This window comes from Tenrec ecaudatus, chromosome 1 (genome assembly GCF_050624435.1).
Source record: "Tenrec ecaudatus isolate mTenEca1 chromosome 1, mTenEca1.hap1, whole genome shotgun sequence".
In the NCBI taxonomy this organism is placed as follows: Eukaryota; Metazoa; Chordata; class Mammalia; order Afrosoricida; family Tenrecidae; genus Tenrec; species Tenrec ecaudatus.
In genome coordinates, this window is record NC_134530.1 from 10,824,355 (window position 1) to 10,839,292 (window position 14,938).

Here is a 14,938-nt window from a genome sequence, read left to right on the forward strand (position 1 = left end):
AAATTGAAGACATTATGGAACGCAGAGCCATTATGACGCAGACAGTTGGTCGTTAGCTGGCGAACGCGTCTAGAAATCTCCCCACCAGCGCTTTAGCTGAGCATTGGCGCCAGCTCCGGCGGCAGAAAACCAGCAAGAACTGAATCCGGTAGGGACCGTCTCCCGTTAACAGACTTGGAAGGCGGGCGGAGGCGCCTGGTCCCTAACTCCAGGCGGGCGGCATGAAGCGCAGCTTCCCGTCTGCGCCTGCGCGCGCGCCCGGCGGGGGCGTGGCCCGGGGCAGGCGGGGTCGAGGCGGGAGCCGGCCGCGGCGCGAGCGGGCGTTACTGGTCGCGCAGGGTCACGTGGGCGCGCAGGCGCAGCACCGCGCAGCCCGCTCCCTCACACAAAGCCCAGACGCGGAGAAAATGGCGGCAGGGGTCGAAGCGGCGGCCGAGGTGGCAGCGACGGAGCCCAAAATGGAGGAGGAGAGCGGCGCGCCCGGCGTGCCGAGCGGCAACGGGGCTCCGGGTCCCAAGGGGTGAGTGTTCCACTGTTTCCTACCCCGGGGCCCCTCGTGGCGCCCGGCCACCCCCTCGCGGCGGCCCCGTTAGGTCTGTGGGCGGCCTTTCCCCGGCGCGGCCTCGGGCCGGCCTTTCGTGAGGGGCCCGCCGAGGGCGACCAGGGTGCCGGGCAGCGTCGAAAGCGCCTCACGGCTCGTCTCCCGTTCCTTTCCTGGAACCTCACCGCTCCCCCCTGAAGCCCCTTCGGTCCCTTCAGGCCGGTGCCGAGGCCTCGGGCCCGGTCTCCGCGCGCGCCGTCGGTGGCGCGCACCCTGCGCCGGGGGACCCCGGATCGGACCCCCCGCTGGGCGGCCTGGTGACCTTGGGCGCGTGGCCGCCACCCGCTCCACCCCCGGGGTTGCTGGGTCTCAGTTTCCCGATCCGTGCGGTGGGGGAGGGGAGAGTGCGCGCGCAGCGCCCAGGGCACGGCGGGCCCCGGTGAACGGTAGGCGGGGTGTCGGGAAGGGCCGCGAGGCCGCTCCCCCCCACCGTGCACCCCACCCCGCTTCCCGCGCCACCTCCCTAAGGTGCGCAGTAGGTATTTGTGGCGAGATGGGACCCGCTGCGCGATTCTCCTCCATAGAAACAGACACGCCAACAAAAACGGAGAGCAAAACAAAAAACCCCACCACACCATTTATCTGACGTGCTGCAGGGGGACGTTTGCATCATTGGGTGGGTGCACCCACCTGCGGACCGCTGGACGTTTTCTGCGCCCCCCCTCCCCCCCGCTTTGGGATTTGAAAATAGTGCTGGAGGAGGCCGCCGCTACCCCTCCCTAGTGCCCCCGAGGGAACCCGCTCCCCAAGCCCTGGAACAGAAGATTCGAAGTCGGGGACCCACTGGCGGTGGGGCGCATGTTCTCACGGGTCTCTTGTGAGGTGCGCGTCTGCACCCCGCGGGGGGCTCCCCCACGATGTGGGGGAGTTGAAAGATGGCCTGTAGTTCCAGGGCGCGTGTTAGTGGCTGCGTGGTAAATGCCAGCTCAATGGTTAGGCGGGAGAAGGAACATTCCAGACCATTCTCTCCTCCAGTCGAGAGGCAGGGGAGGAATGTAAGTGGGTGTTTGGACCACCACCAGTGGGTCTCCCCATTGTAGCCCCAACTCGCAAAGGGAGGCTTCCTTTGGTCTCCTCGGATTGGGGCGGTTAGTGGCACATTGGGCGTGGGGGCGGGGCGCAGCGAGGGCGCCAACCCAAGCCAGACCAAATTACTTTCTGCTTGGAATTTTTTGTTGAAACTTTGTGATTTCAGTAGTGGAGGACAGTTTTGAATTGAAATGGGGTGGTGGTGGTTTTGAGGTAATACGGGTTTTGATATGATTAGTGGAACACACGTGGTCCTAGGGGTTGGTAGGACAACCCCATCAGTGGCCCCCATCAAATTAGAGCATGCCCTAAAAATGGCTAATGGGTTCCCACCAAACCCAGGGGTGGAACATCTAGGAGGCCACTACACGCACACACTCCACCCCCATCACAGTTATTAAGGTACATTTATTTCTTATATTGCTTTTGTTTTGTTTTCCCTTTCAAAGCCGTTATCACAGGATAGAGAGCAACTAGGACTAGGCGGATGAGAGGTTCTGTTAGAGATTGAAGCACATGGATTCCATTTTTCAAACTTAATTTTCCACTGGATTTTTAAGTGGATAGCTATCCTCTGACAGATTCCGTTGACAGGCATACTAACCGGAGGGTGAAAAACCTGAAGGCAGGACTGGGCCAGCCCTTGGTGGACAGCCCTCAGACCTATGCCATCTTCCTCTAGCAAGTCTATAGGAGAGCTCAGAACTCCCCGCGTGTCTCTGAGGATTACTCTTTGCAGTAGAAGGCCGTGTCTTGTGTCCCTTCAAACTACTGGCGGTGTTGAACCCACCATGCCACTGACTTGATGGCAATGAGCTTGGTTTTCTTGTATCTTCATAGAGCCTGTGGCAAACTTTTTCACATAAGCTTTTGAAGCAAAGCTCTTGAGAGGCCCATGAGTATGGGGAACTAACAATTTCTTGAGGTGTAGGCGTAGATACTGCTATAGTGGTGACTGAAATAAGCAGTGGTGTGGTAGGTAGCCTCCCCTTCCCATACTGATTAGTTGGGAGTAGTGTCCTGACTCCCACCCCCTCCTCTCTCCAATAGGGAGGGGGAGAGGTGGAGTGAGGCAAAGGACCTGGGTGGGCTTTTGGTGTGCATGTGCTTTGTGAATTACAAAGAATTGAAGGTGTTGTGTTGCTTAAGGCTGGCAGGCTAGGGATCAGCTTGTGGGGAATGAATATAAATTAAGGAATTTGGGTTTCTAGTTCCCGAGCATTTGTGAGAGAAACGAGAAAGTAGGAACTTGGTGTTTCAACCTGTTTCTTTTCCCAGGAGTAGTCAGTGGTTCCGGTGAGCTTGGTTATGTCCCAGGTTGCAAGGGAGAGATGGGTCTTTGTAGATGTGGCATCCACTTCATCCAAAGGCAACCAAGATGCAGGCTTGAGGTATATTTAGTCTTGCATATATTTGGGGGGGCGGGATGGGGAGAAGCACTCATTTTAGAAGAATATAAATGTTGCATTATATATTTGAAAACCTGCCATTTAGCCCTCTTGTGATTAATTTCATGACTGAATCAGAAAACAGATGGATTGGCAATTTTCAAATGAAACATCTATATTCAATAGAGATTTCTGGGGAGTGGTGTCACTGTCACTACCACTCTTCCGATTCAGAAAAGACCATTTCAGGTTAAAGAACTTGAGGGGATACTACAGGGGAGCCCATCTTGATGGCTCCTGCTTCCACAGTATTCCTGCCATGCATGGAATAGCCACGTGAGTGATGGTTTAAGCCGGGTTTTCTGGGCCCTGCGTGTTCACTGTACTTTAAAGTGGCTGTGATGAAATGGTTTGAGAGAGGTGGGCTGGAGTTAGCTAAGGAGCTCTGGGTTGTTTGAACGCATACTGCCTGTTCTCACCTTTCACTCTGCCCTTGTTTTTTTTTGTTTTTTTCACTGCTAGGGAGATGCCAGTTGGCAGAAATTAAGTTGTTCAGATGGACCCTTCCATCTGGTTTTCTATCATGGTTCATAGTCTGTTATGAGTTCAAGTGTCTTCAGTTTCCCCAGCCACAGCCGTGGTTGGCTTATTTTAACAGCTAACCAGGACTTGAAACCCTCAGTTATTGTGTACTCAGAGGCCAAGACTTGAAGGCATGAATCTCCATTTACAGATGAGAGGACTGAAGCCTAGCAAGCGGATGGCAGCGCGAGGTTTGAATGCAGACATGTGACCCTGTAGATTTAGCTTTCTTTATCTCTGCATCCTTAGAGATTGTACACTGAAAATGAAACCTAGACGTGTGACTTGAGAGCCTTAGCTTTTCTTTCTCTCTCCATAGAGATTTCACACAGGCTTTTTGCCCATTCTGGTCTTTGTTGATTCTCACAGCCTCCCTGGGAAACCACCGTGGGTGTGTGTGCTCCTGGTAGGCTGGGAAGAGCCTGAGAGGCAGAGCTTGACTCCAACAGAGGTGGGCACTAGTGCTTCGAAGGCTCCCAGGAGAGGGCCGCTGCGAGGGAGCGCTTCATGTAAAGGGTGCTTCTCTGGGCGCAGGGAGTTTTATCCCTTTGGAGAAATGAGAGGAATTTTAGGGTGTTGAAGGTGCCACTTGAAACCACACTTTTCCCAGGATTGAGTGTAGTGAGAGTGCATGTGATCGGAGTGCAGCTGAAGAGAGGTTAAGGCCACTGCAGCAGAGTGAAGGCAGCAGTCCTTGTGTGGAGGGAGCCCTTGGTTTGTTTGTGTGTGTTAATTCTGATGTTTACACAGTATAATTCTAGTCTGACAGGGCAGTGACATGCTAAGTTAACTCAATTTTTATAAGAGTGGAACATAATGCCAAAGCCATATCTTAATTAAGCACTCTCATGGATAGGAAGGTACTTAGCCATGTTTTAGGCTTGTCTTTAAGAGTGAAGGAGCCCTAGTGCCTCAGTGGGTTCAGTGTTGGGCTGCTTGTAAGTGGTTTAAACTCACCAGCTGCTGCTCAGGAGAAAGATGAGGCTGTCTGCCTGTCGGAAGATAAACATCCTTGGAAACCAGAGGGAGCAAATTTTACTTTGACCAATAGAAATGCTAGGAGTTGGAGTCTGCTCAGTGAAGTTGGGTTGGGTTTGGGGGGTTAGGAGTGTTGTGAAATAGCAGGGGACAGATATATAATCAGAAAGGGTTTTATTGTTTGAGTGGATGGTCTGTAGCAGAATCAGAGCCGGCTTTCATTGGCATTTGAGAGCCAGTTAACTAGAGAAGGCTGGCTGTGAATTTAGCTGGAGGAGGTCGAAGAGCCTTTGCGGCTTCAGTTTCTTTAAAAGATTACATATTTGTTACTTTCTGTGGGAGTTAGAGTTGCAATTTAACAAACATGATTAGAAACTTTTAAGAACTCTGTTGAGGTATAATTGGTAAAACAAGCTGCACATAGCTAAGATGCAGTCTGCTATGTTCCTGCCTGTGAGACTTAATCACAATCATGATAAGCGATGTGGAAAGTTTCCTCTTTGGCCTTCAACGCCCTTCAGACTTCTTGTCTCCACTGCCTGTCATTAGTCTGCTCTTCTTCAGTGGTTATGAGCAGTGACTTTGTCCTTGGAACATTTGGGAATGTCTTGGAGACACTTCTGGTGAGCACTCTTTTTATTTTTTTTAAAGAATATTTAAATAGTTTCAGAAATACAATCAGGAAGCATAGCTTGTTTCCACCTGGTCTTGAACCAGGGACTTTTCGCTTGTTAGACAAATATGGTAACCAGAACACTACAGAAGTCTACCTGATGATCACTCTTAAAGCAGGCTGGTGGTGCTGGTGCTGACTGCTTGTGACTAGGGGCATATCAATGATTATCTTTGCCCAAAGTGTCAGCTGTACTGAGGTTGAGCCAATTCTACAGCCTGTTTCACATGGTATTCTTACATTCAGATTCCTTAAATACTGCTCTTATGTTTCCCATAAAAGTAGCCAACAGATAACTGAGAGATGGTCAGATAAATTTGCATCCTCCCTTAAAGTGTAGTGGAGCCCTTTTCTATGTTTTGGGTTCTTTATAGGCCTCATTTTTGACGTCTATACTAAGTTTGAGATATTTAGGATAAATAAAGCAATACCTCTAGGCTTCTAAAAGGCTCTGATGAGAATTGAGTGTTAGTAATCTTATGGCTGGATTTTCCCCTCAAGCATATTTTCTCACTTGTTAATTGAAGAGCAGAAAATAGGATTTGGGCATAATAAATGAACTCTCCAAGATACTATTTCTTGAATAAAACTTTGAGAGCAGTGGTTGCAATTCTGGCAGGAGTGGAGTTGGTGATAATTAGCTTTACAGAAAACGCAAAATACTTTTTTTAATGAAGTGGGTGGAGCTACTTTCAAGGCACTGCCCTAGGGTGCAGCACTCAACCTCAGAGGACTTTGGTTCCAGTGGTGCTATCTGTTCCCCACCTTGAACACAATGTGAAGTGAGCTTCCTTCTTGGGGGTGATCCCTATGATAGGGATTAATCCCAAACAAAAAAACATTTGGTTCGATTGGGTCTGTTCTTAGCCATAATGTATGTCCTTAGGATATGGTCTGTATACTATGTTACCTGCTTTAGATTTGGTAACAGGTAAACTGAGACATCCTAGAAAACAGTCAAGGAACCATTACTGTGTCACAACCATGTGGCAGAAGGTTTAAAATATAAATCATAATCTGGGCGTCCAGAGAAGCCAGCTCTATATTTCTGTGCGTCCTCTGGTGCTCCCCAGAATGTGTATTGATCTTTGCTTTATGTATCTGTTCTGACACTTTCCTCATGACCACCTGCCGAGAGTAAGAGACTTAACCAATATGGGTTTCCACAGATTTGATGTGGACTTGGCGGGTGGCCTGTGCAATGGTATTTGCTTTGTGGTGTGCAGCCAGCCTCAGGAGGTCTGTTGGGAGTAGAGTAGACTTAAGTTCTCATTCAAGGAGAGTTGTAAGAATTTGGGGGATTGGTGTAGACTTAAAACTACCCTACCTGCCAACTGTGTGTGGAAGGAGGTTGGGTTCTGGCTGGTTGGTGGAGTGCACGTCGTTCCTGGAGGAGCTTGTCTGCCTGCCCTGGCTGCATGGATTCCCTGCCTAAGTGTCAGGTAGCATGTAATACCCACTAGGACAGGCGTCCTCAGACTACGGCCCGCAGGCCACAAGTGGCCTGCCGAGGACATTTATCTGGCCCGCTGGGTGTTTTTGCCCCGTTTTCATTTTTTACTTCAAAATAATATATGTGCAGTGTGCAAAGGAATTTGTCCGGCTCTTCAACGGGTCTGAGGGACAGCCCCCTGTTTAAAATGTTTGAGGACCCCTGCACTAGGATGATAACTACATCTGCTCTGGGGTCAAGCCATTGGTGGGGCTCTTGGCACCTTTGTGACTGGTTATCAGGACCTGTTTTTTAATGGGAGGCAACAATGTGTTCAAACATAACAATTGTGAGGTTGGCACAGGCCTGGCAGTGTTTTGTTCAGTTGTACATAGGAAGCTGACTATGGCATCTAACAGAGTTGCTAACTTCTTAATTTTTCCATGTAAATATGTTGAAAGAGAACCTCTTCCTGCTATCGAACGGTGTTTGAGCAACTCCCGCCCCCACAGGCGACTGGAGAAAGGCCAGTCCTTAAATTGTAGAAATGTAGTTTTGTGAGATCACACTCAACTGCCTTCAAGTCAATGCCAACTCATACTTAGCAGGTAGGACAGGCTAGAACTGCCCTGTGACTTTATGAGATTATAACTCTTCTTGGGAATAAAAAGTTGAATTTTTCTCTCTTGGAACAACTGGTGGTTTCCCACTGTTTGCAGTTAACAGCCCAGTGTGTGACCCCCTGCGCCATCAGGACGTTAGTGTTGGGAGTTTTAGTTTTTTTTCTTTTCCTATTTTTGTCACCTATCAGCCTGCTCTTGAGCCTGTGGGTTGGGAGTTGCTGAATTCTCACTGATGCCCAAAGGAAACTTCCAGTCAGGTGGGTGCTGACTCTGCACTTGTTCCTGTTCAACCGTCCTGCATGCCTCCCTGCAGTTTGGGAGACTGAGCTGGCTTTGGCAGCTGGGTGGACACTTCCTGGCAGCCCCACACCTGCCACAAGCAACCTCCTTTCATATGTTACTACATGCTTGGACATCTGTATTTCTGAAACTTTTATGCCTCACTCAAACGAGTTTGTATTGGTAGTCCTTAGGAAAGACATGTGAACAGGTGGTAGCACCTGACTCAAAGGGAGAGAGTTACAGGAAGGGGCAGGTCGGAAAGGCTTCCGCCCTTCTTTACTGAAGGTGGGATTGTTTGCTAAGTCTTTACCAGGATTTCCCCGTTGTATAGAGAATGGTTTTCTTTCTTCACTACACAACAAAAGACACTAGGTTGGGCCTATGTGCACACTATCTCTTCTGTTTCATGAAAGCTTGGAATTAAATGGAATTAAAAGGCCTTGGGCAGGACTTGGCACCACACGTTCTCGCAGCCATGTCCAGGTGGAGGGGCCTGCATTGCTGCCAATCTCGGCTCTGTTTGAGTGTTGCAAGCCAGAAATCCAAGTGGTCTGTTCTATACGGCACTGTATGTGGAATTGTAAACCTGGTCAAGCAAATAAAATGTTGGCTTTTCGTTGCGCTAACAGTCGGACCCTTTGTGATTTTTCTCCCCTCCTGTTTGCAATGCAGTGATGGAGAACGGCCTACTCAGAATGAGAAGAGGAAGGAGAAAGGCATGAAAAGAGGAGGCAATCGCTTTGAGCCATATGCCAACCCATCTAAGAGATACAGAGCCTTCATTACAAACATACCTTTTGATGTGAAATGGCAGTCCCTTAAAGACCTGGTTAAAGAAAAAGGTAATGGTACTGGTGGCTGAGCAGGGTAAGAAGGCTGCTGTGTCGTCTTCTCGGTGGCTGGTTCTGGCCACCTGGTCAGTGGAAGCTCTTCCCGTGAGAGCACATTCTCAGGGCAGGCTTGAGTGCAGCCCTCCCACTGGGCCTTTTGGGTATTCATGCCCCTGTGTGTCCACAGGGTGATTGGTATGGCCCCTGTGTGGCCATCAGGGATTTTATGACTCAATGTGGCTAGTAGGGCTTTGGTCCAACTTTAGGGGAGCCTTTTTGTGTTAAGGGTACTTTCCTGAATTCTTCCCAAGTAGGTGGGAGAGACTTTTTTCTTAACTTTTTTGAAACCTTTTAAAATCTGGCAGGAAGGTAATTTTGTGGATGTCTTCCTGGGATCCAAACACGGTTGCTGGAGCTGGTGCTGTTTAGGTTCTAAACTATAAAACATGAGTTTGTATTGAAGCTGTTAAGCTCCCCCATGCTCCCCCACCCCCTCTCCTGTGGGCAAAACACAGGAGCAGGACAATTGGCGAACGCCAGATAAGGTGCCAACCTTGTCATGCTGTGGTGCCGTTAGATGTGCAGCAGTCACAGCCCGTTGTCCAAATTCTGGTCCAGGGCAGGGGCCTCGACCTCAACCGAGGCTTTGCTGCCTGCAGAAGTTGTCCCCTTCCCTTCTGCCCTCCCGCTCTGCTTTGTCGCCCCTCCCTTCCTGATTCTTGGCCCTGCTGGTGGCACTCAGAGGCTTCGCCCTCCTTTGGACAGAACTCTTGACAGAGAGCCATTTGTCTATGCCTGAGGTGTCCCGCTGGCCTCCCAGCAAGGGAAGCCTAGAATCACATTGCCTTCAATGGCGTCTTTTCGAAGGATGGAAAGGCACTGGTTTTCGGGATCATTCATAATTGAGCACAGATGTGAGATTGATTTGTCAAACGATTAACATTTCCGTGACAGAAAGAGATGCCACTTGGATAGGCCATTTTGGTATGTGTACAGTTGCTGCCAGCATTGATGGTTTTGAAATTCTGCATGGCCTCCTGCCATCATTGTCCCATCACTTAACTCCACCCCGACATGCAGGGCACGCTGGTCCTCAGGGCCCCCCTCCCCCTGTGCAGCCTGCGGGCTGTTCCCATGCGGTGTGTCTCCAGAGGACAGGGATGGAAAACGCTTTGGTTTCAGATTGGTTCTCTGGCCTTGATCAGCCAACTCATTCCTGCCCATGCTCTTAGGGCAAGAGCGAAGTTTCTCTTTGTCTGAGGGGCGTGTCACGTGGCATCCCAGATGCAGTGTTCTTGGCTTTTGGGACTGCTGCTTCAATACACAATTAGACTTTATGCACAGTACAGTTGAGTCTCATTCGAATGAGTTCTTGGAATAACCTCCAAATTTGTGTTCTTGGGATTTGGTTGAGCTGCTGAATTGCTATTTCTATTGACAACAAGGCATAGTAGTCGTTCCAAGAACCAGGAATGTGGCTTTGACAATGCACTTGTTAGCCGTTTGTAAGAGACAGCAGGCCAAATTAATTTTCCATTTTTAGGAGTGTGGGAACCAGTTTGGGGTCCTGGCTGGAGAAAACTAGTGACCTTTTTTGCTGCTTTACCACTCAGTCGTTCCCTCTGGAAGCCTTGAAGCCGCAGCTTCCGCTGTGGCCGTGGCGTTTCTGGATGTAGAAGCAGTTCATCTTGACTTCCTCTTTTGTCCAGCCTGGTGGCTTATGCCGACACTTCCGAACCGGTTCTCACAATCCCTTGGCATACTACTGCTGCAAACGCCCGGGCTCGGCCCTCTCTGGGTCTCTGGTGGTGTAACTTAGAATTACAGGTGTGCAGTAAATCCGGTCTTTCAAACTAACTCCACCCTACAATGTTCTTATGAAGAGCTCCCCTGAATGGGTTACTCAATTACTCTGCTCGCTGATTGTTAGCAAATTTGATTGTGGGTAAAAGGAGTCGTGGGAAATTTCGTGTTTTTTGCTTTTGAATGCCTGTATTCTGTATGTGAAATCTAAAAGCATTTACTCGTTAAATATTTTTATTGCTTCACTGCGAACTTTAAACACATGTATTTTTATCCACGTCTTGGTGTATCCAAAAGTTTAAATGACTGTTTGAAATTGGAAATTGTTACTTGATGTGGCTTGCAAGCATGCTGACCTGTTTCGAAGACTTGCTCTCACACCGGAAAGACTTGCAGCTGAGGCATGTGCACCCCGGATTCCTTAGTCTCGAGAGAATCCCCCACGTGAGCAGACCAGGCATTTGGTCTGCCAGAGTGCGGCGCTCTTGGTCTATCCTGAATGAGATAAAGTCCTTATTCTGGCAACATAAGACCTCTAATGAGTTGTCCTCAACGCAAAGATCTGGTCTGCCTCTTCTGCTGCCGTTCTTTCAGCCCAGCTAGCTCTGACCTGTGCATGAGTGTCATGTGCCTCTCCCCAACCCCTGGTTTCCTGCTCATTCCTCTTTCCATGTGGAGGCTCTATCGTTTTACCTGCTAGTCATCCACAGGTGATGTGCACAGGCCGCTCACTATAGCCTTTCCCTGCATAGGGCCACTTGATTGGCTTCAAGAGTCCAGCTCTTCACGGTGCCATCAGGAGGTCAGCGTTGCTGTTTAAAGAGAAAGGCTGTTCTGAGCCATGCTTTGGCCCTTCTCTTGTATGGCCAGGAATTTTTTTGACAGCCTTGGAGTACTCGGCAGCATCCCTGCTTCCCAGTCTGCCAGCAGGGCCTGGGAAACAAAGGGCACCTCTTCTGTCCTTTGCTCTGGCTGCTTATATTTTCAGTGTAGTGTTCTCTGGGACAGTGGTTGCAGGAGGATTGAGGCCTTCTGGATGTAAAAAGAAAAAGGCAGTGGGGTAAAATCTGAGTTGGAGGTTGCTGACCAGCCTTGGTACTGTGGAAGTGACTTAAATTCCATGGCTCCCTCTCGTGCCGTGCTCCACTGCAGGTGCTTAACTTGAATGACTGGAGACACATAACAGGTTTTTTTGAGCAGAATGTAATCTGGAGAATTTAAAGTGGCTGTCTTAGCTTGAGACTGGGAAGCCTGGACCTGGACGAAGAGACTTGCTACCTCCTGGCCTAAACAGAGGGAGAGGGCCTGGGCACGGGCACGGGCGCAGGCGCAGTGCAGCGAGTGCAGGGTGAGAAGACGAGGTCAGTGGTGGCTATTACTCACAGTCAATCCCGAGTTTAGCAGTAGTCAGTCTAATGTGTGTAAGCAGAGATTTCTTTTAAAGCACTTAATCCTTCTGTTACTGTTTGCTGCAGCACTGGAAGTAAGTTTTAAATCCCAGCTGACCAGAAACTGAGGCCGGAGGGCAAGTATAGTCCTGAGAAAGCCTCTGTGGGAGACCGTCTGCAGGGAGGGTGGGGGCAGTTGTCTTCTCAGGCCCTTTCCATTTTTTCTTGTTGGAAAAACTGCCTGTTTGGCTTCAGACGTGAGGGCCACCTGCTTGGTTTCCTGTGGCCTTTAATCCTTCAGAGGTCCAGCATAGGCTCAATCATTTTCTGAATTTTCATAAGTCAAATGATCATGGAACTCACCAAATAGAAGGCACATGTATATTCTGTGCAGCAGGAAGTCAGTGCGTATGGAGACATGGCGTTCCACCTGCTCCATCGTGCCACCACACCTCCCTCCCTTTTCACGTCCTGAATTCTGTAGTGAAGTGCCAGCCTCTGCCTCTGTTTTGGGGTCCAGCAGTAAATGGGGAAGTAAAAAAGTGAGATACACAGGAACTCCAGGGTAGGTGGGGGCTTGGGAGTGTGAAACCCAAGCCCCCTCCAAGGCTGGCTGGATGCTTTGCTGCTGCTCATCTGCTTCTCCAGCTGGTGAATTTCATTCTTCAGGCAACATTTTAAATCTGATTAAATGTTGGCTAAAGACAGCGGTTTCAAATAGAACATTTGCGGTTAATAGTTCCAGGGTTTGGGGGTTTAATTTAGGTTCTTTTACCTGCAGGAGGAACTGTCTTAAACTTCATTGCACCCCTTGTGAGAGGGTACTTGGGCAAACATTTCTCTAGGTTTTGACTGGACCTAAGCCCAACCAAACCCATCAAGTCAATTCTGACTCAGAGTGACCCTGCCTAGGGTTTCCAGGCTGTATATTTCTTGGGGAGCAGACAGCTTCATCTTTGTGGATTTGAATGGCTGTCTTTGTGGGTTAGCAGCCCGGTGCTTACCTCACAGCACCACGAGGAGACGCTGCCTGCACTGTTGTAGAACTGGTCTTCCTGGGACAGCCTTCACAGTTCCCACATTGTAGTTCTTTTTACTGAATAGCTTACCATTGGAGAAGAAAGGAGAGATCGTTTCAAGCAGATTTTTGGTAGAGAGGATTGAAGTTGGGTGCTTCCCTAAGTGTCTAAGCCTGGCTTTGTGTTAAAATGGTTATGACCCTAGTAGGGGAAAAGTTTGGTTTGGACTTGCTAGGCTTCTAGGCTACAGTAACAGCTTTTTCTCTTTTATTCTTTTTTTTAAATAAAGTAGCTTTATGGATACAGAGTAGAAACTTTGCAAATACAGCAGTATTTAAGTTTGGCAGTAAACTAGTTCCAACTGTCTGGATTACTTAGTTGCTAGGTAAACGGTAAACGTGGACCCAGACCTCACTGATTCAGTGCCACTCACAACGATCATCAAAGTAGAGACTAGGACTGGTGACCTCGACAGATTGCTGCTTGAAATACATGGCTTTCAACATGACCTCAGGGATGGCCACCCTTACTGGGGAACGCTGTACTTTCCATACATGTCCCTTGGCTGTGGCCATTTAGATCGTTTGCCCCACCGGAATAGGGACTCTGAAAATTAATCTCTCGCCCCCTACACATCTGCGCCCTGCCTTCATTCACTCTCTGCACCGCCTTCTCACCCGCAGATTGGCTTGTGCCCAGTGCTGCTGCTCCTGTGTGGACAAGGGATCAGGCTCTCGGCTAGCCCACTGTCTAGATCTGGTCTCCTGGCTTTGGCGTAGATAGATAAATGAATAAAGAATAAATGAGGCATTTTAAAGAGTTAGCTTCATTTAAGAAAAAAAAATAATTGGATCTTACGTTTAATTTCAATCCCTCACCTTATTGATGTTACAGTTCCCCTAATTGTAGTGTCTGTTGAAGAAAGGAGTGGGCAGGAGTAGGCTATGAAGTGGATTCTTCCCTGTATACTGCTAAGCCGAACTTGAAGACTCACTGCAAAATCATCCTTTACACAATAAACTTGTGGCTCAAAGTCTTCCTCTGCCTCTGGAGCATGTTTGAAGCTGGTTTTCTCCCTGTTAGCGGTCTGAGATTCTGTTTTCTGTACCATCGTCAAGTCCACCAGCCATTTGGACAGTGATGTTTGTGATGAACTCTGGAATTGGTTAGGGTAGTTGTGCATTGGCGATCCAAATCTTGGGGAAAATCTGTCGAGTCTGTTAGTTTAATGGTCCAGTTCCCAGTCCCATGTGGATTGTAACTGAGTTTGCTTAACTTATCTGAAATGCAAATTGGGCCCTAAATGTTGATTTTTATTTTATTTATTTATTTATTTTTTTGTGGGGAGGCAGCAAGAAGGAGGCCTAGCTAGCTGGAGCCATGGGAGCGAATCCAGGTGTGTTCCCAAATAGGCAAGCACTGATCATTGTGGGATGGGGAAAGGATAGGACTGCAGGGCCAACATCAGACTCTCAGGAGTCCAGTGCAGAAGCAAAATGCTGGATCTTTTGTGGAGAAATCATTTTAAGCATTTGAAGATGACAAAAAAGAGTGAGCACAGGGTCCAGTGTGATAGAGCAGGTTGCACACCCACGAAGCCATCCTGGCTCCGCCTGTCAGTACACGTGCACTCACTTTGGGGCCTATCCACACACATAAGCACATTCTTGTCTCAGTATTTGAGCTCAGTTTAGTGACCTGGCAACTAGTACACAGTGGGCCTGCATTTGCCAGGAAGCCTGTGTGTAACTGTCCTTCCCGTCCCCAGAGGGTGAAGCCCGCAGACGCCTTTCCTGTAGATTTGGATCGCCTCTCATCCTGCCAGGAGTCTTCCAGACAGGGAAGCTGACCTGGACCTCTGTGGAGTGGCTTGTTGTGGGAGGAAACCCTGGAGCTCTTGTTAGGAGTTTGCCCCTCCTTTTACTGCACACCTGTAATGCCTAGTTTGGTGGTTTAGAGAATATGGAGTGTTTCTGGGCTTTCTTATAAGGCAGAGGCTCCATACAAGGTTGCTGATGATTGTTCTAAATTCCCATTGTTTTCTTGGCTTTTCTCCCTTGGTTTATGTGTCGTCTGGAAACTGATTTGTAGTTGGTGAGGTAACATACGTGGAGCTCTTAATGGACGCTGAAGGAAAGTCAAGGGTAAGTCTTTGAGAGATTTCTTCTGTGGATTTACTACATGACAAATGTAACTGTATGGTGGCGTGGAATCGAATGCAATCAGGAAGGCAGTGAGTGCTCATGTTAGAGCAGACATGTTTGATTTTGCCCAACATCTGAGTGGGGTGGGAGGGGATCTGCAAGGGGA

The 14,938-nt window shown here is 49.0% G+C and overlaps 1 protein-coding gene across 2 annotated transcripts in view; it reads left to right on the forward strand.

Annotated features, from left to right (window-relative positions):
- Nucleotides 1-347: 347 nt before the first annotated feature.
- HNRNPM (heterogeneous nuclear ribonucleoprotein M) overlaps nt 348-14,938 on the forward strand; it is a 31,292-nt gene continuing 16,701 nt past the window's right edge. Inside the window, exons 1-3 of one of the 2 annotated variants that reach the window (XM_075546313.1) lie at nt 348-520; nt 8,261-8,430; nt 14,720-14,772. In XM_075546313.1, the coding sequence (XP_075402428.1) occupies nt 408-520; nt 8,261-8,430; nt 14,720-14,772 (336 nt within the window). In that variant the 5' untranslated portion in view covers nt 348-407. The remainder of the gene's footprint in view (nt 521-8,260; nt 8,431-14,719; nt 14,773-14,938) is intronic. The other variant, XM_075546322.1, reaches the window with a different exon arrangement.